Source organism: Myodes glareolus, chromosome 4 (assembly GCF_982192425.1).
Source record: "Myodes glareolus chromosome 4, mMyoGla1.1, whole genome shotgun sequence".
Taxonomy (NCBI): domain Eukaryota; kingdom Metazoa; phylum Chordata; class Mammalia; order Rodentia; family Cricetidae; genus Myodes; species Myodes glareolus.
In genome coordinates this window covers 39549642-39572350 of record NC_142029.1, presented here as the reverse complement: position 1 = coordinate 39572350, position 22709 = coordinate 39549642, and the positions used below count along the sequence as shown (strand labels likewise).

General features: G+C 40.1%; 1 protein-coding gene across 1 annotated transcript in view; it reads left to right on the top strand.

The window, feature by feature from the left end:
• The window catches only part of Impg1 (interphotoreceptor matrix proteoglycan 1), a 121049-nt gene that overhangs the window by 15668 nt on the left and 82672 nt on the right, over nt 1-22709 (top strand). The window contains exons 5-7 of the mRNA XM_048435693.3: nt 6025-6128; nt 9029-9181; nt 19882-19940. Of these exons, the coding sequence (XP_048291650.3) occupies nt 6025-6128; nt 9029-9181; nt 19882-19940 (316 nt within the window). The remainder of the gene's footprint in view (nt 1-6024; nt 6129-9028; nt 9182-19881; nt 19941-22709) is intronic.

Here is a 22709-nt window from a genome sequence, read left to right as displayed (position 1 = left end):
GCTACTTTCTTTTAGACAGTAAAAAAAAACAATAAAATTAATAGCATTAAAATTTGCTTTTCTGATTTTTAAGCAGGATGTTTTATCTGCTAAGAACCTTCATGGCAAAATTAAATTCATTAAGTAAAGACTAAATTGAAACCATTTTTTAAGGTTTGGGGGTCTCGGGATTTGCAGGTGAACATCAGCAGTATTCAGACTCCTGTGGGAACCACATGGGCATCACTGAGGTTTCAGGCCTCATCACCAGTGACAGCCACTTCATTACTATGGAGGAAAGGAGGATAAAAAAAGGGCTAGTTTTGAAAGTAAGTCTATTGACTCGTTTGGGGTGAGTCTGTAGGTAGTAATCTACCCACAGAGTACTGCTGGAGTTAGTGCTCAGTGCTTGAGTACCTTGGCTGAGGTTTAGCTATTGAACTATACACAGTCCAATGAAGAGGACTACTACCTCAACCCCACTACAACCTAATCCCAGTTGAACACTCCATGTACTTCAGCTGAAGACTATCAGTAATCCAAATATCCAGTCAATGACCTAATGCATTGGAGATGCATGTGTCTCACTGAAGAAACATATGAAACACAACCATTAAAATTAAAGTCAAATAAAGGCACCATGTCTTTTCTCAAAATATCCAATTCCATGGTAATGTATTCTAATAAGAGTAAGTTAGGTGAAACCCAACCGAAGAATTCACATAGTGGTTATAAGAATAGAGAATTTGGAGCTGGATAGATGGCTCACAGAGCCGTGACTGCTCTTTCAGAGGACCTAGGTTCAATTTCCCACACACACACACACACACGTGGTAGCTCACAACTATCTGATGTAGGATATCCCTCTGTATGCTGCAATTACCACTGATAAGTAAAGAAACACCTTTGGATCTATAGCAGAGAGCTATAGGGGAATGGAGCTAGGTGGTGAAAACTAAGCTGAATGCTGGGAAAGAGAGGGCAGAGTCAAAGAAAAGCCATGGAGCCGTTGCCAGAGATAGATGTGCTGAAACTTTGCTGGTAGGCCACAACCTGGTGGTGATGCACAGATTGATGGAGATGGGTTAAATTAAATTGTAAGAGTTAGCCAATAAGAAGTTAGAGCTAATGGGACAAGTGGTGATTTAATTAATACAGTTTCTGTGTGATTATTTTGGGGCCAAGCATCCGGGAACCAACAAGCGGCCTCCTTACAACAACTGTTCATATCTCTAGTTCCAGGAGATCCAATACCTTCACACAGATGCTCACGCAGGCAAAACACCAATTCATATAAAAATTTAAAAATAAAATAAGAGTGGATGATTCAATAAAGAAAAGGAAAGCTTAAAAACAATTAAATTGAAACTATGAAACTAAAAATTTTCAAAAGATCAAATAAAAACCTTAGTGGAAAGTCTTGCCAATAGACTGACCAAGTGGGGGGGCAGAATATCAAGGCTTGGATGCATAGTTATGAATTATAACATTCAGACAATGAGAGATGTTGTAATGAAAGAATACAAGTAGAACATGTGATACATCATTAAAAGATGAAATTTATGAATCATGAACACAGAATCAAGAAAAGTAGTGTGTATGTGTGTGTGTGCAGGTGCACAAGGAAATACAACCAATTACAATTATAGCAGAAAATTGCCTAAATCTAGGGAAAGAGATGATGGTCCAGACACAGGAGGCATTAGAATGACAGAGATAAGACCAGAAAAGAACCTCCTTATGTCAACAGTAGAGTTAAAACAATAAGTCTGCAGAACACAGAAAGAAAGAAAGCAGAGAGAGAAGAACAACAGGTCACACAGAAAAGCAAACCCAGGAAAGTGGCAGAAACTCTAAAACCAAGGGCATGGAGTGATGTGTTCCATGCTCTGAAAGACAATAGCTGCCCATACACATTACTGTATCCCACAAAACTGTGTTTCATAATTGAAGAAAAAACTAAAAATATTCCATGATAAACACAAATTAAAGAAACTAAGGGCATGCACCAGCCCTCCAGAACTACTGCACAGTGAGCTCAGTAGACCTACGAGTCCATAGAAAAACTAAACCACATGTAATAGTAATAAGCCAAGGAAGATTGGGAAGGCGCCACAAACACAGCAGAATAACAGGAATTAATACCCATCTCTCAATAATATCTTTGTTAGTAGTTTCAATTCTGCAATCAAAAGACATATGCTAACAGCCTGAATTTAAAAACAAGGTCTCTCGTTTGTTGTCTGTAATAAACACAAAGACAAACCAGACTTGGGGTGAAAGAATGGAAAAATATATTTGAAGCGAATGGAACTAGAAAGCAAACATGTGTGAATATATAAATATCTAACAAATAGACATCAAGAGTAGTCAAGAGAGATAAAAGAAGTCACTTCTCACTAATTGAGAAAAGAATCATCAAAATGATACTACGATCCCAAGCATATATACTCAAAACATCTGATACCTAATTTTATAAAAACAAACATCATTGGATATAAAGGTGAGATTGCCTCAACACAATTACAGGGTGTGACTCCACTATCCAGCTCTCATAAAGAAATGGGCTATATAGACAAACGACTCAAAAAAACAACATTATAATTAAAAGATCATATAGTGCAAATGGACCTAATAATCATATACAGGATGTTTTACCAAACACTACGGAAACCATCTAAGCAGCCACAAAACTTTCTCTAAAACTGACGTTTTAGGATTCCAAAGCAAGTCTTCAAACAAACACAATGAATTGTGCTATCTGACCACAATAATAAAACTAGAAATTGATAGAAACTACAGAGTGTGTGTGTGTGTGTGTGTGTGTGTGTGTGTGTGTTGCGGGATAGTTGATCACACGGTGAACCCCAAGATTGCGTTCTTTACCGAAAAACCTGCTTCTAGCTGTGGTGTGGCTCAGTTCTATCACACATCTTTAATCCAACAGCTTTCTGCTTGAATGGTGTATACAGGATTGAATAAAGTCAACCATAGGTTAAGAAATAGAGCAAGCATCCAGTTGAGAGGAAAAAAACATATGGAGTAGTAGGGAATCGGGAGGCCAGATAGAGGGCTGTACAGGAAGTAGAAGCAGGGACATTCGGTTTGATGGGTTTTGTTTGAAACAGCGGAGGAGAAAATGAGTTGTTCTGGGACATCTGCTGAGGAAGAATATTAGCTGAGCGCATTCTCGGCCTCTCTGAGCTAACAGGTTTTTCACTCAGCATCTGGCTTCCAACTCTTTATTGGTAAAAACAGACAATTGAGATTTTGTTAAAAATAACATATGTGTGTGTGTCTGTTTGTGTGTGTAGTATGTGTGTTAATTGCATATATGTATCCTTTATTTCATTAAATATACATTATTGTTTTTAAGAAGAATGACAACTGAACTAACCAGAAAAAAAGAAGTAGAAGACCAAAATTAATATTGATAAAATTGAATGAAGCTAGGTCATTTGTAGTACAATGGATACAACTGGAGATAATTTTATTAGACAAATTAAGATAGTTTCAAAGAGACAAACACCATGTTTTCTCTCATTTTCAGTTCCAACCTACCACAAAGATTAGGATTTGGTAAGAAGTATTACCAGGCATCTTAGGTGTGAAGCAACAGAGGATCATCTTCAAATGTACTAAAAGATGAGACTGTAACCTGATAGTTTGTCCTAGTTTTATTAGTCCTAATATTTTTTCTTCATGACAGCAAACTAGGACAGTCTAATAGGAACATTTTTAATCTAGTTTAATAACTAAGCTATTTTTATTGGAATGAAATCAAGGTATAACCAATTTTTAATAAAATAATAAAGTTTGGGTAGGTTGAATTGTTCTCCCAGGGTGGAGCGTCATGGAATATTACCTTAATTATGTAAATGTGTGTTCCATTTGTTTCTGTTGCATTTGTTTAGCTATGTAAACATGTGTTACATTTGTTTATGTTTTGGAATATTACTTTAACTATGTAAATATGTGTATTTGTTTATGTTGCCTTTGTTTAATTATGTAAAGATGTGTTGCTGTTTTCCCTTTCTGCCTTAGACATCTGACTTATCTAATAAAAAGCTGAATGGCCAATAGCTAGGCAGTAGAGGGATAGGCAAGGCTGGCAGGCAGAGAGAATAAGGAGAAAGAATCTAGGCCCAGGAGGAGAAAATGAGGGAGAGAGACATGCCCGGGTCCAGCCAGGCAGGCAGCCGCCAGACAGAAAGACATGACGTGGAGAAGTAGGGTATGAAGAATGAAAGGCAAAAAACCCCGAAGAAAAATGTAGATGAACAGAAACAGGTTAAACTAAGTTATAAGAGCTAGTGGGACAAACCTAAACTAAGGCTAAGCATTCATAACTAATAATAAGTCTCCATGTCATGCTTTGAGGACTGGTGGCCCAAGGAAGCCTGCTCCATGAAGAATTTCTCCAGCTCAAGGGCTTGCAACAGGCTGTTCAGCTATAGCTATAAAGGAAGATATCAGAGATACCATTCTTCCCGATCCTAATCAACCAAATGACAAGGACAATTTTAACCAAAAGTATCACCTTTTCCAAACTCTGTCCCACAGTAAGGTTACTCTATAACTAATCATAAATTACTGTGTATTTAAAAAGAATGGTTTTGATTCCCACCAAGAAATGATAAATGTTTAAGGAAATAGATGTAGACAATTTGACATTACATAATGGTGGCCTGCAACCATCTGTAACTCCAGTCCCAGGGACTCCATTCCCCTCTTGTGACCTCTGCAGGCACCAGTCACACATGAATTGCATAGGACATACATGTAGACAAAACACCAATACACATGAAACAATAAAACAAATAAATCTAAACTATGTGTGTGTGTGTGTGTGTGTGTGCTTTAAGTCATTTCTCCAAATAATTCAATAAGACCCACAATTCCACACTAAGTGCAATGACCTCATAGAATCTCACAGAGCTAAAGAATACTTTAAAAAGTTCTTAAGGGGGAATGAAGAAAGAACAAATATTTTAAATTGATATATTCTGTTTTCTAAGGCTCAAAACTACAGCAATACATTCTATGTTTTCTGCCCAATAAAAAGGAAAGCAATTTCTGACTAAATATAAACTAATTAATCATAACACTATTTTCCTTGAATATTTCTTAAAAATAATTATAATCTATACTAAAAATAATAATACACATAGGCTAAAATGATTTACTCCTTGATTAGAACCTAGACTTCTACTACTTGATACCTTTAAATGTTTTTAATTTTTCCCCAGGGGTCTGAAATGGTTTCTGATAGTCATTTTAAAAGGAATGCTTTCCAGGGTGTGTCTTGTGGGGTTGGAGAGATAGCTCAGTGGTTGAGAGCGCGTGCTGCTCTGACACAGGAAGTAGCCTGGGTTCGTAACACTCACAGGGAAACCCACAGCCCTCTGAAACTCCAGTTCCAGAGGGTCCAAAGTCCTCCTCCACCCTCTGAGAGCAAAAGCACACATACATAATTAACTTAAAAAGAAAGGAAGGAAGGAAGAAAGGAAGGAAGGAAGGAAGGAAGGAAGGAAGGAAGGAAGGAAGGAAGGAAGGAAGGAAAGGGAAGGGAAGAAAGAAAAGTAAACTCAAAGGGTGATTGATGGCATCTTAATATTCTTTCTTCTCTTGGAGTTCATGATCTAAATTTTTAAGCATTAAAATTTACTGATTGCTAAAGCAATCTAGACTTTAAAGACCTGGTTAATGTTTTCAGATAATGTCCAAAAGAACAGATTCAATATAAACACTTGTCTTTACATCCTTTACATAATCACAAAGGGAAACATTAATCAGGTCTCATTAGACAAATCATTTAACTGTACAACATATAGTGAAACCCCAAATTTTGTTCCCGGAAGGAATAACTTAACGGACCTTGAAAGTATGACTTCAAAGTTTGCTCAAAGACATACGTATGGGATCTTTGAAAAGTGAGTTCAGAATGCATTTATCTGACATATGGAATTGTGGAAATTTGACCTTGTTCTAATTTAAATTCTGTTAGTCTTATTTTTGTGTCTGAAATCTTCCTAATTTCTACAGATGTTGCCAGCATGTCGCGGGGGCCCTTCCCACTCCCTCTTGATGACACACATCTTAATGAGATTCTCAATGACACCCTCAAAGACATCCAGAAGCCCACAACAGTAAGAAGTTCTGAGTTGTTAATTTTTCATGCATGTGTCTGGTCTTTTCTTTTTTGTTATTTTTTTCTCCTATTTATGAGTATGTGGTGTGCATACGTATGTGTATGCATGTTCACATGTATGTGGGCACACATGTGCTAGGATTATAGGCAGGCTTCCATGCACTCTTGACTTTTCTGTGGATTCTGGGAGCCAGAGCCTCAGTCTTGAACAGCAAGCCCTTAACAGTTAGTTGTATCTCTAGCCTTGGTGAAAGGGGAAAGGTTGGATGGATCAGACACTCAACATTCTTGTACTGTGTTTCCATCACTCTACAATCTCAGTGACTTTGTTCTATTCACTATTATTACTGACTGAGGGAATAAATAGGTTGAGGATTAGGATAATATTGGGGGAATTGCAAGAGGCAAGCAAAAACCCTTCTCACCAGTACATAACAGATAATAGTGTTTCCCAAGCATTAAAATCAATCAATCAATTGCGATCACTCACTCTCCACTAAAATATAAGCCTTGTTGGTAGCAAGAGTCAAGTATTAGTGTCTGACATGTACAGTACAAGTATATCAAATGTATCAAATCCTTCACATCAAGATAAGGGAAAATAGAAACAGTGACCTAAGGCTAAGAGATTCACTAGTCACCATGTGGGCTGATACAGCTGTGAGAGTTGCTTAGAATATCAACGTAGGGAAGCATTGATCCTTCCCAGAAGCCTAGATCCAGACAGTGCTGAAGCAGAGAAACATTGCCCTCATTGCTCATGAGAAGTGGACTTGGCAGTGCAGAGAAAAACAAGCCAGAACTCCCCATCTTCTCACTGGTGTTGTGGCCACACCTCCTCTCCCCTGGAATCTATAAAATGTTTTCCCCTACTTCCATCTTTTCCATTTCTCTCCAAAGCACAAGGCAAAGTGAGGGCCAAAAATTCCATCGTACTAGCCCTGCATGAGAATTCCTGATGAGCATCCTGCTGACTATTCTATTTGTCCTTCAGGCAAGATGGCAGTAGGTACAGCTGAACTATTGCTGTGAATAAAAATAATGTGCTTCTCTGAAAACTTTTGCCCCACCAACAGGCAAAGTGCTATTGGAAAAAAATATTTTATAATTCAAAATATTTAGCACAAAATTTGCAGGATGCCTAGCCTTTCTTTCCTCTTTCTTCACATTGCCTGTGTCGCATTTCCTTCAATATCTGGTGTAGGTTCCTCCCTCTGCGTAAATATCCACACATATTTCATCTGGCATCTGCTATACCCTTGACGAGCAGCCTCTACTGTCTGTATCTGTGCTCCATGCTTTCACTCGGTATATTTAGCTCAAGTCCACTGATTTGCCAAGACTAGGGATGTACATCAAATATCCCAAGATAAGCAAGACAGATTCTGCACCAAAGAACATGTATGCAATTGTGTATGACAGAACACTCTGAGTGCTACCATTAAGGGTGACTGGGACGAAATGATAAGCCAGGACAGGCTGTAGGAAGTACATTCCTTACACTTGCACACTTCTTAAGTTTAATACATAAACAGCTCCTTGTTTTGGCTTTGGGGCGGGTGGTTGTATGGCAGAGAATTATGTGGACCAACAAGACTTGCAGATAGAGAGGGGATAACAGGCAAGTACATGAGTAGGTACCAAACAAGAGTTGCAGTGCCAATCAATGTTCAGGGGAGACAAAGGTTTCTAGACTCCAGATAGGGGAAATAGTATTTCAGACAAAACGTAGAATGAGTAAAATGTGTGTGTGTGTGTGTGTGTGTGTGTGTGTGTGTGTGTGTGTGTGAGAGAGAGAGAGAGAGAGAGAGAGAGAGAGATATGGCGGGGGCGGGGGGGACAGAGAGAGGGGAAAGGGGTGGGGAGAGTGGTGCTATGGAGGTGGAAATGTTATAAGAAGACTCTCCTGGAGGAGAAAAGCAGAAGAATGTGGTCTTTTATTAATCCAGCAATCAGTGCTGCAGAATGAAAATGAATAAGACTCTGGGAAACATTAATTGTGCAGAAAAACTCTAGGTTTTAACCACACGTCATAGTGAGTCTCTGAAGGCACTAGGTGAGAGGTATTTTTAAATCTGGTTTTTTACTTGTGGACTCTAAATAGAGCAATTCCTCAGAGTCCAAAGGAGGAGAGAATGTGAACACTGAACCAAAGGGTACAGATTCCAGTAAAACCTGAGAAATCGTCAGTGAGCTGTTGAATAGAATGCGGAACTGCCAAGGGAAACCACGTTATATACCTCAAAGTTGCTAGGAGAAAAGATTCTAACATTTTCAACATACACCCAAGAAGATACTTTTTTATATAAATTAAATAAATTTTTTTAATAAATTTAATAAATTAATATATTCAGGTGCTGAATATATTAACAACCCAGGCACAACCTCTCCAGATTATAAACAAGTATCAACACATCACATTGTACTCTATAAGTATAGACAGTTATCATGTGTTATTTGAACACATGCTGAAGCTGGATGATAGCACTGGAGGGCAGAGGCAGGAGGATCAAGGGTTCAAGGCCAGACTTAACTATATAGCAAGTTTAATAAGAGCTTGGGCAACAATGAGACTCTGACTCAAAATAAGTAAAACAATAAAATTTGAGGACTGACTGAAATTCAAGGCCAGCCTGGACTACGGAGTGAGACCTTGTCTCAAATAAGTACATAAAGAACCAACCCAATGGAGCTCCAGTAGTGTCTTACTTTGTCTGTCACGAAAATTCAGAAGCAACTCTTTATTAACAGGACTTCTAGTCCAAAACTGCTTGGACCTTCGCAGGTCAACTCTTGACGCAATAGCAACACATATTATATAATAAAGTGGATTGTGTGTGGTTTAATAGAGGCGCTTTTGGTTTTGTGTTTTTGTTTTTTGTTTTTTCATTAACTTAGAAAAGCAAAACAGAACCCACTCATGTGCCTGAAATCTCACCAGAGGAGAAGGTGGAGTTCAGCATCTCTCTGCCAAACCACAGGTTCAAGTCAGAGCTCACCAACTCTGAGTCCCCGTACTACCAGGAGCTGGCGAAACAGTCCCAACTGCAGGTGAGTGAACCCAGCCTGCATACCCACACCGAAGTCATGGCACTGTCTGGGAGTCAACAGAATATTATGCCTCCTTTAGCTATTAGCTCCAACTTTTTGTGACCAGGCATCCATTGTTAACCACTAAAAAGAAAACTAACACATACTAAGTTCCAAAATATTCGGGCAATTGTCCAGACCAGTTTTTCATTGGTCAATGTTATTTATGTTTAAATTATCTTTGATTTTTAGTAAGCTTTTAACACATTTAAGTAAAATCCATAAATATTCTGTATATGTAAATTGTCATTATGGTAATGCCTCATGAGTACACACTTTTTCAAAAATTCATCAAGGTGTATATTAAATGCTTTCGTCTTTTTATATGTCAATTATATATCAGTAAAACTGATTAAAATTTTAGAAGATTAAAATAAAATGATCTCCTATGCATTAACTAGAAAATCTAATTATGTAAATTTTCAATTCAAAATGTTATATTACTATTAATATTTCCACTCCTGGATTTGAAAGAAATCTATGTTTACTACCACATCACCAATGCTATCTTTGCAATTTGATGCAATTTAAACACATGACCTTAAGTACACATAATTATAGTGTTTATTCATCAATTACTAGAGCAGGAGTTGACCTAAGATAATTTTTCTGTCGTTGAGCATTATCTTATCTCTTTGTCTTTGGCAGGATTCAAATGATCTTTAACTCTCTGCAGGATAAATCTAACTATGTTGTTGAATGTAGAATATGAATGCTAAGAGCAGCATGGGAAAGGGGGTGGGGAGACAAAAAGGGTTGTAGGCATGACCAGGGCTGGTACAAAGTATACACCCGGTATAGTGAGTCCATTACTGAAACACCAAATCCACAATGATGCACAGAACTTTCTTTTTTTTAATTTATGTTATTTTATTCATATTTTTTTAAAAAGAAAACAAACTATCTTTTTTCATTATACATACCAGTTCAAGTTCCCACTACCTCCCCTCCTCCCATTCCTTCCACATACCACCCCCCCACCTCACCTCCCATCTACTCAATAGAGAGGGTAAGGCACAATGCTTTGGTGAAGGTCCAAGGGCCTCCCTGCTAAGTCTGGCTAAGCAAGATATCCATTTAAAGAGAATAGGTTCCTAAAAAACCAGTACATGCAGGAGGAATAAATCCTGATAGCACTGCCAGCGGCCCCTCAGTCTCCTCCAGTCAACTGCAACTGTCAACCACATTCAGAGGGACTAATTTGTCCTACGCTTCTTCCTTCCATGTCCAGCTGGAGTTGGTGAGCTCGCATTAGCTCAGGTAGACTGTTTCAGCAGGTGAATCCTTCGTGGTCTTGACCTCTTTGCTCATATTCTCATTCCTCCCACTCTTTAACTAAACTTTGGGAGCTCAGTTCAGTGCTCTGATGTTGGTCTCTGCCTCTGTTTCTGTCAGTTGCTCGGTGAAGGTTCTATGGTGACATTTAAGATACTCATCAGTCTGGCTACGGGGCAAGGTCAGTTTGGGCACCCTCTCCTCTATTGCTTAGGGTCTTAGCTGGGGTCATCCTTGTGGGTTCCTGGGAATTTCTCTAGAGCCAGGTTTCTTGATAGCCCCACAATGGCTCCCTCAATCAAGATATCTCTTTTCTTGCTCTCATCTCTGTCCTTCCTCCATCTCGGTTACCCCATTCCCTCAAGTTCTTCTCCTCTTCCCGCTTCTCCCCTCCTCTTTCTCTTCTACATTCCCTTCTCCCTCCTACTCCCATGCTCCCAATCTTATCTGTTTCAACTTTCCAGGTAGATCTATATATGTTTTTCTTATGGCTCACCTTGTTACTTAGCTTCTCTAAGATCATGAACTATAGCTTCAATACCCATTGTTTATACCTAGTATTCACTTATGAGTGAATACATAATCATATTCATCTTTTTGGGTCTGGATTGCCTCACTCAAAAAGGTATTTTCTAATTCCATCCATTTTGCATACAAAATTTAAGATGTTATTGTTTTTTCACCACTGAGTAGTACTCTAATGTGTAAATGTGCCACATTTTCTTTATCCATTCTTCAGTTGACGGGCAATTAGGTTGTTTCCAGGTTCTGGTTCTTACAAATAATGCTGCTATGAACATATTTGAAAACATGTCCTTGTGGTATGATTGAGCATCTTTTGGGTATAAGCCCAAGAGTGGTATTGCTGGATCCTGAGGGAGGTTGATTCCCAATTTTCTGAGAAAACACCACAGTGATTTCCAAAGTGGTTGTACAAGTTTGCATTCGCACCAGCAATGGATGAGTGTTCCCTTTGCACCACATTCTCTCCAGCATAAGCTATCATTGGTGCTTTGCCTTTCTGATCTTAGCCTTTCTTAGCCATTGATCTTAGCCTTTCTGACAGGCGTAAGATGATATCTCAGAGTTGTTTTGGTTTTCATTTCCCTGATGGCTAGGATGTTGAACATTTCCTTAAGTGTCTTTTGGCCATTTGAGATTCTTTTGTTGAAATGGTTGAACTCTGTTTAGTTCTGTACTCCAGTTTTTAATTGGGCTATTTGGAATTTTATTGTCTAATTTATTGAGTTCTTTATATATTTCTGAGATAAGTCCTTTGTCTGATGTGGGGCTTGTAAAGATCCTTTCCCATTCAGTAGGCTGCCTTGTTGTCTTATTGTGTAGTAAGGAGGTCGCTAGTTTGTTCCTGGCTGCTTAGCCCCAAAATTATATAGTTTCACACAGAAACTATATAATTAAATCACTGCTTGTCCCATTAGTTCTAGCTTCTTATTGGCTAACTCTTACATATTAATTTAATCTATTTCCATTAATCTGTGTATTGCCACGTGGCTGTGGCTTACCAGGTAAAGTTCCCAGCATCTGTCTCTGGAGTTGGCTACATGGGTTCTCTCTGACTCATCCCTTCTTTCTCCCAGCATATAGTTTAGTTTTCCCTGTCTACTTCTGTTCTGCCCTGCTCTGCTACAGGCCCGAAACCTTTATCAATTAATGGTATTCACAGGATACAGAGTGGAATCCCACATCATTATTGACTGTGTTCTTTGCTTTACAGAAGCTTCTCAGTTTCAGGGGTCCCATTTATTTATTGTTGCTCTCAATGTCTGCACTACTGGGGTTATATTTAGGAAGTGGTCTCCTGTGCCCATACATTGAAGGCTACTTCCCACTTTTTATTCTATCAGGTTCAGTGTGGTCGGATTTATATTTAGGTCTTTAATCTATTTGGACTTGAGTTTTGTGCATGGGGATAGATAGGGATCTATTTTCAATCTTCTACATGTTGACATCCAGTTATGCCATCACCATTTGTTGAAGATGCTTTCTTTTTTCTACTGTATAATTTTAGTTTCTTTGTCAAAAATAAGGTGTTCATAGGTGTGTGGATTAATATCTGGGTCTTTGATTTGATTCCATTGATCCACCTATCTGTTTTTATGCCAATACCTAGCTGTTTTCATTACTGTAGCTCTGTAATAGAGCTTGAAGTCAGGGATAGTGATGCCTCGGGAAGTTCCTTTATTGTACATGATTGTTTTGGCTATCCTGGGTTCTTTTTTTTTTCCATACGAAGTTGGTTATTGTTCTTTCATGGTCTCTGAGGAATTATATTGGAATTTTGATGGGGAATGCATTAAATCTATAGATTGCTTTTGATAGGATTGTCATTTTTATTATGTTGATTCTACCTATCCAAGAGCATGGGAGATTTTTTCCATTTTCTGGTATCTTCTTCAATTTCTTTCTTCAAAGACTTAAAGTTCTTGTCAAATAGGTCTTTAACTTCTTTGGTTAAAGCTATCCCAAGATATTTTATGTTATTTGTGGCTATTTGTGAAAGGTGATGTTTCTGATTTCTTTCACAGCTTCTTTACCATTTGTGTATAAGAGGGCTACTGATTTTTTAAGTTCCTAAAGGGAGATATGTTGAAGGCCATTGTTGACTATTACTTTCCTCTGAATTGAAATATTCTCTCCAGGAAGGATTGAGAAGCACAATTCTGGGTGTGTTGAAAGGAGCAAGGTACTTCCTCACAGTTATAAGAGGAGTGAACAACTGTAGGGGAAGGGAAACTCACCAGTGGAGTGCAGAGAGTATATTCCCCAACTTGCAAAGCTACCTGCAAGTCTTGCTCTCTAGCTCCATGAATGCAGCTCTCCCAAGTCATGGCTAGTGTTGGGGTGGGCTTTTTGGTGATGCAGCTGCATTTTTGTTGCCTCTGCTCCGGTAAATAGCTCTTCACACATACTGCTTTATGAAACTCCAATAAAACACTATTGCTTCACTAAGTTGGACTTTGTTAAAAACCATTTCTCTGGTCTGTTGTGGGTTCTTTATGTGGAGTGAGAAGATATATATGTGTTAAGCCATCAAGACCAAGAAGGCAGCATGGTGAATACTAAAAATGTAGCAAAGTTAAAAATAGTTTGTATTTATGTCAACTCAAATGAAAAGGAGAGAGGTGTTAATGAAGGGGTTTAAGACAAGGCTGAAAAGAAGGCCAGGTCTTGTCATGGTGTCCAAATCCTCTGAAGATATACTAACTGTATCAAGAATTTGCTAGGAAGAGTGTTTTAAATACCAAATGGAACAGGTTACAAACTCATCATTTGCTCATTCTGCTTAATAATCCGTGTCTAAGTACTGGTGTATGGTTCATGAACACTACAGAATCCTTGGCTTTTCAGTTTATAGAGATGATCCTTTATATTTAATTGACTTACTGCTGATGATGAGTGGGGTTGGATGTAAAGGAGGTTTTATGTATACATCTCCTCTCTAGGTGAGAGGTGAGTAGTGAATTATCAAACAATAAGAAAGGACCCTTTCTTACCTGGCCCTGCTGTGAAAGGTTTGAGTGCATCCAGACTGTCTGTAAGTGTGGTTTCTAAGTATGAAGCCTTATATTCCTTTTGTTTTTAGCTACATTTATAAAAGGTACTACCACATGAAAGAAAAGAGCCACTGCTCTCAAGGAAAAGTTGAGACCTTGCTGAGACTGAGAGAAGTTGGCCACAGACTCTCATCTGACTTATTGATAGTATGAGCATCTAAAGGAGCATAATAGAGAATCTTATAAAACTCAGTCTAACCCTAATCAAACCATAAACTTAGCCCTAACCCTAACTAAACCATAACTTTAACCCAAACCCTAACTCACTGCTCATCGTGGAAGGAAGTCAGGACAGGAACTCAAGTAGAACAGGAACCTGGAGGCAAGGACTAATACAGAAGCCATAGAGGGGTGCTGCTTACTGTTTTGTTCCTTATGGCTTGCTCAGCTTGCTTTCCTGAAGGACCCAGGAAGGACAGCCCAGGGACGGCACCACCACCAATGGGTTGTACCCTTCCCCGTCAATCAAGAGTCAAGGAAATGCCCCACAAGTTTGCCTACAGTCCAATCATTTTGTTAATTGTTTTTATTGAGCTATACATTTTTATCTGCTCGCCTTTCTTCCTACCCCTCCTCTTCTACACTCTCCCATGACCCGCAAGCTCTCAGTTTACTCAAGAGGTCTTGTCTTTTTCTCCTTCTCATGTAGATTCGCACATGTCTCTTTTAGGGTCCTCTTTGTTGTCTAGATTGTCTGGGATTGTGGACTGTAGGTTTTTTTTTCTTTGCTTTAGTCTAGAAGTCACTTATGAGTGAGTAAATATTATATTTTTCTTTTGAGTCTGGGTTACCTCACTCCATATAGGTTTTTCTATATCCATCCATTTGCCTGCAAATTTCAAGATGTCATTATTTTTTGCCACTGAGTAGTACTCCATTGTGTAAATGTACCATATTATCTTTATCCATTCTTGGGTTGAGAGGGGGGGCATCTAGATTGTTTCCAGTTTCTGGATATTACAAATAATCTGCTATGAACATAGTTGAGAACATGTCCTTGTGGTATGATTAAGCATCCTTTGGGTATTGCTGGGTCTTAAGGTAAATAGTTTCCTAACTTTCTAAGAAATCGCTATACTAATTTCCAAAGTGGCTGTACCAGTCTGCACTCCCATCAGAAGCCTCTCCAGCATAAGCTTTTGATATTGGCCATTCTGACAGATGTAAGATGCAATCTCAAAAATTGTTTTGATTTGCATTTCTCTCATGGCTAAGGATATTGGGCATTTCTTTAAAGACACTTAAAAGTGTCTTTCAGTCATTTGAGATTCATCTATTGAAAGTTCTTTGTTTAGGTCTGTACCTCATTTTTTATTGGATTATTTGTTCTTTTGATGACCAATTTCTTAAGTTCTTTGTATATTTTGGAGATCAGACCTCTGTCTGGTGTGAGGTTGGTGAAGATCTTTTCCCATTCTGTAGGCTGTCGTTTTGTCTTGTTGACTGTGTCCTTTGCTTTAAAGAAGCTTCTCAGTTTCACAAGGTCCCATTTATTAGTTGTTGGTTCTCAGTGTCTGTGCTACTGGGGTTATTCTATAGCCCAGTCTTAAGAAAACATTTTCTCAATTGAGGCTCCTTTCTCTCTAACAACTCTAGCTTGTATCAAGTTGACATAAAACTAGACAGTACAGTAAGTATCATTTTGTTGGAGAAGGCTGCTTGTTCATTCCTGGCTGCTTAGCCCTGGAATAATCACACAGAAACTATATTAATTAAATCACTGCTTGGCCCCTTAGCTCTAGCTTCTTATTGCCTAACTCTTACATATTAATTTAACCCGTTTCCATTAATCTGTGTATCGCCACATGGTTGCGGCTTACCAGGTAAAGTTCCCAGCATCTGTCTCTGGCAGTGGCTCCATGACTTTTCTCTGACTCCGCCCTCCTTCCTCCCAGCATTCAGCTTAGTTTTCCCCGCCCACCTAACTTCTGCCCTGCTATAGGTCCAACGCAGTTTCTTTATTCATTAATGGTAATCACAGCACACAAAGGGAAATCCCACATCATCATTTCCCATTTAACGGATGAGGAAACTGAAGCACAAGGAGACAAATTAACATCCCTAGCCAACACAGCCAGTACCTGGCAAAGAAAAGATTCTAACCTAGGTAGTCAAGCCTCGCTCCTTCAACACTACTGTAAGGCTTTCTATTTTCCCAATGAATGTTTATGTAAAAAGGATAACTGTATCATCAAGTTGCCCTCTAGTCCTTGAAAAGTTTACTAACAAACCTATGTCTTGTCACACTCTTCTCCAAAGACTATCGCATCAATACTGATGACTCTTTCAGCAAAGCCTGCCATTACCGATGGCATAGTCGTCTGTAGCTCCTGCCCCCTCACTGACTCCTGAGCAGGACCCCTGCAAGGCCTGCCTTAGAAACCCAATCAGTGCACTCCACCCATAGCCTGTATTAGTAGTCATTTGGGCCTAATTAGAAATTAATGGACAGTGCTTTGCAGTGATTTAATTTCCACAATAAAACTAATGAGCAATTTAATACAAATGTCAAAAGGAACCACTTGGTTGTTGTCCGAATGCTTTCTTCTGTGCAAACAATCAGTGAAACTCAGCTGTAGCTGTTTTTTTTATAGCCCGTTAGCATACATTCTGGCAGAATCAGGGAGACCCCTGTGCATTTAGCATTATTAATAAGGTTAAGTGGGCACTTAATTAGCAATTTAGTGGCTAGTGCTTCATGATGGGAAGGCCCCCACTAGATTACTTAGCAGAATTAACTGAAGGCTTTTGTCATCACGTCCCTAGACACCATCTACACCCTGTGATGCAAAGCTGATTCTTAATCAGACTCAGACAGGTTCACAAAGAGGGCATGAACACACACAACAAAAACATCTCCTACATAAATGCCTTTGTTGTGGGGCACTCCAAGAGCGGAGGGAAGATTGCTATTATTTATAAACAGATGGTGAGGGAACCGATCCTATTCAGTGCAGCCACAGCAAGTGAGAGACAGACAGATACGCCATGCCAAAAGAGTTTGGGTATAAAATTTATTTCATGGTTATGGAGGGGGAAAGGAAGGAGGAAGTGGGGAAAGGACAAAGCGGGGAGAAGAGAGAGAGGCAGAGAGAGAGAGGAGGGGAGGGGAGAGGCAGTAGTTACCTCTTCAGAAGAGAGGGAAAGAGGCAGAATAGGCTTGGAAAGGAGGCAGAGACCTTATGTTTGCCTCAGTGGAAGGTGGGGTTGGGAATGGACTGGGCTTGTCTCTTAAAGGGACAGGGTACCCAGGTGACAGGCCAGGCCAGCAGGTTATAACGAAGATAGTCCTCTGAAGTACTGAGGAGCCTCCACACTTTAACTGCTTGCACAGTAGTCTAGAGTCTCTGTGAGGAAAATACTTCAGAATCATTGTGCCTTGCTCCAAACACTGCAGCACACACTTGAGCCTTCACCCCCCAGATTCACTGTGGACCCAGAGCTGCTCTCACAGGACACAAGTGCAGGCCTGAAGGATGTACAAGGGCCTTTCCTGTGTGCTCCCAATAAAGCCCAGCTCTGCGGAGCCTAACCTCTCCTTTCCCATGCTGCTTCTCTGCTAAGTTCTTTACAGAATAGGGGAGAGGCACACACGCTTATTTCCCCAGGCCTCCTTCCCCCATACCACAGTGGGAACCCTCCATCTGCCCTCCCCTGGAGAATCTTTTGAAAAAGCTGTCTAAAAGCTGGGTCTGACCTTCTTGAATCCACACTTGGGGGTGGGAGAGGGTTGTAAAGGGGAATGGGGACTGAGACTCTCAGGGAGCTAGTAACCAAGGAGGAAAAGTACAAAACAAAAAATAATAACAAATTATAAAAGTCACTAACTGTTGGCCAGGCATGCGTTGCTTTTTTCCCTCATCCCTTACTGGTATCCTGTGGCATGGATATCGTCCCATTTTGATCAAAAGACCATGACTCAGATGAAGCAATAAACTCAGGAGTTTGCTCTAGAAAGTAATAGCACCAATATTTAAACCCAGCCCTGCGCGGTATCTTCTTATCACCCAGACTAAGCCGCTTTCATCGCCAGAGTTCCTATAGGTTCAGGAAATGAAAACTATTTTTAATATTGGCACAAGAAAATATAATTAGAAGGTAAATCAGTCTGCTGGAAAAAAATTCCGTGATGCAGCCCAAAAGCCCCAGAGGAGATTGGGGATTATCTATCTGTGCATCGCTGCTACAGGCCCTGGGTGCTGGAGCTGCAGAGTGGCGGTGATTTTAGACACAGTGACAAAGCAGGGGCATGTTGATGAGCCTGGGGAACGAAGAGATGAACTCAACTCATCAAGCAATACTGTGACATTCACTCTGTGTGGATAGCAATTCAGGGCATTCCAAGAGCAAGGGAGATAAAGATAAATAAAGAGGACTCCAACCCTAGACCAAAGGGCACGGGTCTCCTAGAACTTAGATGGTACACGTGAGAGATGAGGCCTGACAGAGAGAGGAAATGCTCCAAACTGCACCTGAGTCTGGAACTCTCACTTTTCAGTAGACAAAGGCTCAGTGGGAGCATCCAGTGAACAGCACATGGGAGTTGCTGTGTTGCGGGCCGAGGGAAAACAATCCATTGAGTTTTGGAGAAATAGAAGTGCATATTATAAATGGAGAAGGTCAGAGGTCATCTTCAGTTCACTGGAAGGCCAGCTATAGGCCTCTTGTAACTGAAATAACAGCAGAAAGGAGTGTGTCTAACTTTTCTCTCACTGTGGGCACCATGACAAAGGCAACTTATGAAAGAAAGCATTCAGTTGGGACCTAAGCTTGTCTGACATGGGGGAATCCGGAAGCAATGCAGACTGAAAGAAGAAAATGATCCTTGTATGGAGAACTCAAGACTGGGTATAAGGAGACTGATGGATCACCGAAGCCCTGGGAGAAAATCAGAATTCCTCGGAGGGTGGGGATGACGACCAGAGAGAGGCAGGGATGGGACGACAAGGCTAGCCTCGCTTGTCCCCAGTGTCCCACTCGAGCGGGACAATTATTATCTCCTTTAATAACTGACTTTGCCTTCCTTTCAGACCCTCCTGTCTTGTAGCCTTCCCCCAGGAAAGCTGGATTGGGTCAGGTTATGGAAGAAGTGAGTTGAGAAGGCTGGGGCTGGGAACTTGCAGGGTTTTAACTCTTAAAGAAAGACAGGAATCTGACAGAGCAAAGAAAACTGAAGAGTGAAAAGAAAAGGAAGTCAGCCAAAGAAGGCCACTGTGAAGGAAGATTTAGAGAGAACCACCCAGTCCCTGGGAACCTGGGGGCTCCGAGATGGGGCCTAGAGAGGAGCTAGGAAGACCTTCCTGAGAGCGAGCCTCACTAACAAACACATACTGAGGAAACTTGTGAAATTCATACAGGTCTAAGAACAAATCTAATCGATCAGCCATTCAGCATTCAATAATACCTTTCGTGTTGTATTTTCCAAATCCTCTAATTCAATTCAGGGAACATCATTAGTTTCTCATTAGCTACATAGACAAAAGGTGGTATTACTCTACGTAGATGAAAATGCTATAGTTAAGAAGGCTCCCTCCAAATGCCAACTTAAAGTTATTACATATTTTATGTAAAATAAATATTTCAACCATCTCAGAGCTATTCGTATATAGCTTTTAAGCTAATAGCAAAATACTCTGTGGGCTTCAGAAATATCTATGAACAGAGGGGGTTGGACATGTTTTATTTCTGCTTTCCGTTTCAAATGTCCCCTAACTGACTCATCAAAATTGTTTAGAGGTTTCGTTTGTTTGTTGTTTATTTGGTAACATCAGAGCCAGACGGATCAACGAGTACATTTCTTTCTTTCTGCAGTTGCAAAAGATATTTAAGAAACTTCCAGGCTTCCAAGAAATCCATGTGTTAGGCTTTGGGTAAGTAAGAGAATTAGACTGTTCTCATCTTTTGAATCACTTCCTCCCTGGCCTGCCTTAGAAGTGACATCCTGAGGATTAGAAGGTCCCTTTTCCCTCGGTTGTTTAGCTGAATCTGGTCCTATAGACTGGATACTTCAGAGACAATGCAGCCCTAATTAGAACAGGAAACCGAGCTGCTGGGGGGAGAGCTTAGGATCTGAGATGCTGCTCCCTCTGGGAGCTGGAAATACTGCCCTCCCCAGAGCACCTGGCAGTCGTCCTTGACAATGTCATTAGCAAATCTCTGAGAAACACCTCAGTGAAGACAGATCAAAACCTGTAACAATTAATTGCCTGCTACTGGGTTGCCTCAATGTCCTCACCAAGGTCAAATTCCATGCCTGTTGGCATAAATCATGTTAGCCAAAAGACACAGGTGAATTTGAATTTTTTTAAAAGTAGTTTTTATGGGGGGAGGGATTGAAGGAATGGAATTCACAGGGGCAAAAGCAATACTTCACAAAATATATGGGTTTTTTTTTTATTTTATTAGTGTATGGACTAAAGCAATGCTCTATGGCTCAAAACGTAATGACTTGAAATGTTAAACGGATAAAATAATGCCATGCTAAATAAAGCAGGGTGGCGTCACACCCCAGCAGAAGCGCATATGTAGCCATCTGCATTCACACCACTTTAACGCAGGTTCACGGGTGGAACAAGAATTTTCTTGCTTCATTTTTAAAGTTCTCCTTCTTTCAAACATCTTCAGGCAGAACCACTAGCTGGTACTATTTAACCATGCGCTGTGGGGCGCACAGCAGCCCTGGTGGAAGCAGGATGAACTTCCACGCCTAAGGAGGTAGGAGGTGACTCGGCAAGATCAGGCACTGTGGCAGTCTTCCTGGCTCTGCCACTACCTGGTCTTGGAGCAGAAGGACCTGGGAAAAGAGCAGTTTGCCTGGAGAGGAGGGCTTGGGAGATGGGAGCAGCTCTGCCTCCCAGGGCTGTCAGGCCTCCTCTGATTTGCATCACTCCAGCAGAGAGGAACACTGGACAGGGAGAGTGATCAAGGATGAAAGTCCTAATATTTACCAAAGCAAACTGGCTTTGCGCTGTGTCAAGATCCGCGCTGTGGTACGTGACGTGCAGTCAGATGGATGAGAGGATAATGAAAGCCGATAGGCTCATATTTTGCAGAGATGGCTAGGTCTTCAGGATAAAGTACTACAGTTAAAGAACAAATTTTTAATCTACAGCTTCAGGAAATTATGGAAATGCTTCTCCTGGTGAGTGATTAAATGTGTGTTATTTCCTCCTTTCAACAAATGAAAATCTAATTGCAAAAAAAAAATCTACTTCAGAGGAAAATCACAAGGTTGGGCAATGAAATTTTCCAAGGTAAAACTTTTAAAGAGGCATGCCTGGAAACTGAATTTTACCCCAAGTGTTTGTCTCTGTAAGGATTTATTACTATTTCTGCCAAATATGCTTATAAAATATGTTTAGTTGCATTTTTTGTCAATAATTTTTCCTCTGTCATAAGGACATAAGTATGGACTGGAAAGTATGTGGGTTTCTGAATTCAATAAATAATATGCTTGTGAATAGCACAAACCTCTGAACATTGATCCCAATGCTGGGAATATCATCAAATAAACTTACTATCAAGGATATTCCTTTTGTTCCGGAGCCAGATGCCCACAGATGAGTCAGCCCCTACCAGTCACATACATTGTCTTTCCTTTTTACCATTTATAGAAAAGCTTATTTATAACTTCACAAATGGTTTGATAGGAACAGCCTCACCTGATTCTCTCAACACAACTGGAAAATTGTTAGGACCCCATTATTACTACGGTTTTATGGATTGACAGTTAAATCATGACTTAGAGTTATTGCTTCATCCTGAAGAGCAAGGGTGGGAAACTTAGTAGTCACACGACCTAGTGGTAAAGTACGTTTCTTCAGTCTGGTGCATAAACATCCATAGCATCTTTATCTTTAATAGCCCCTAACTGGAACCATCAATAACCAACCATCAACAGAGCGATAGACAATTCTAGAATGTGTTCAGTCTAGACACTTTTCTTGACAAAGAAATAACACTTGTGACAACATGAATGTACCTCAAAATAACTGCGCTGAGTGAAAGACCAGACAAGAGTGCATTATGTTCTATTTATATTAAATTCCAGAAAACAGAAACTCATCTACAGTGACAGAAAACATAGCAGCAGTTGCTTGGAGACAGTGAAGCAGAGTGTGAAAGGGAAGGATCACAAAGAGGCAGGATACAGTGTTGACGATGGCCAATGTGCTCCGTTCCTTGATTGTGGTGATAAATAGTTTTTCTTTGAGATTTACATTTGCTTGTGCAAGGCAATGTCAACAAAGCAATTTTTAATTGGCAGGAATAAGGTATTGGCCCAGGAAGTGTGGCCTCTTTCCTTGATTTCATGAGTTACGAATTACAAAGAAGCAAGAGGCAGGCCCTGGATGGATGTCTGGTAGAGAGGTAATCTCTCCTTACAGAGCAGTGCCACTTCAAAGGACAGCAGGTTCTCTGTCTCCAAGGGAGCATGGGAAAAAGTGTAGGCTGATTTTTTTTGTCCCAGCCAGTTCCCAAATAACCACATAAAGACTTCTTATTAATTATGAAAGCTTGGCCAATAGCTTAGGCTTGTTTCTAACTAGTTCTTATAACTTAAATCAATCCATTTGTATTAATCTACTTTCTTGTACCTCATGGCTTTATTACCTCTCCTCTGTACTATCCATACTGCG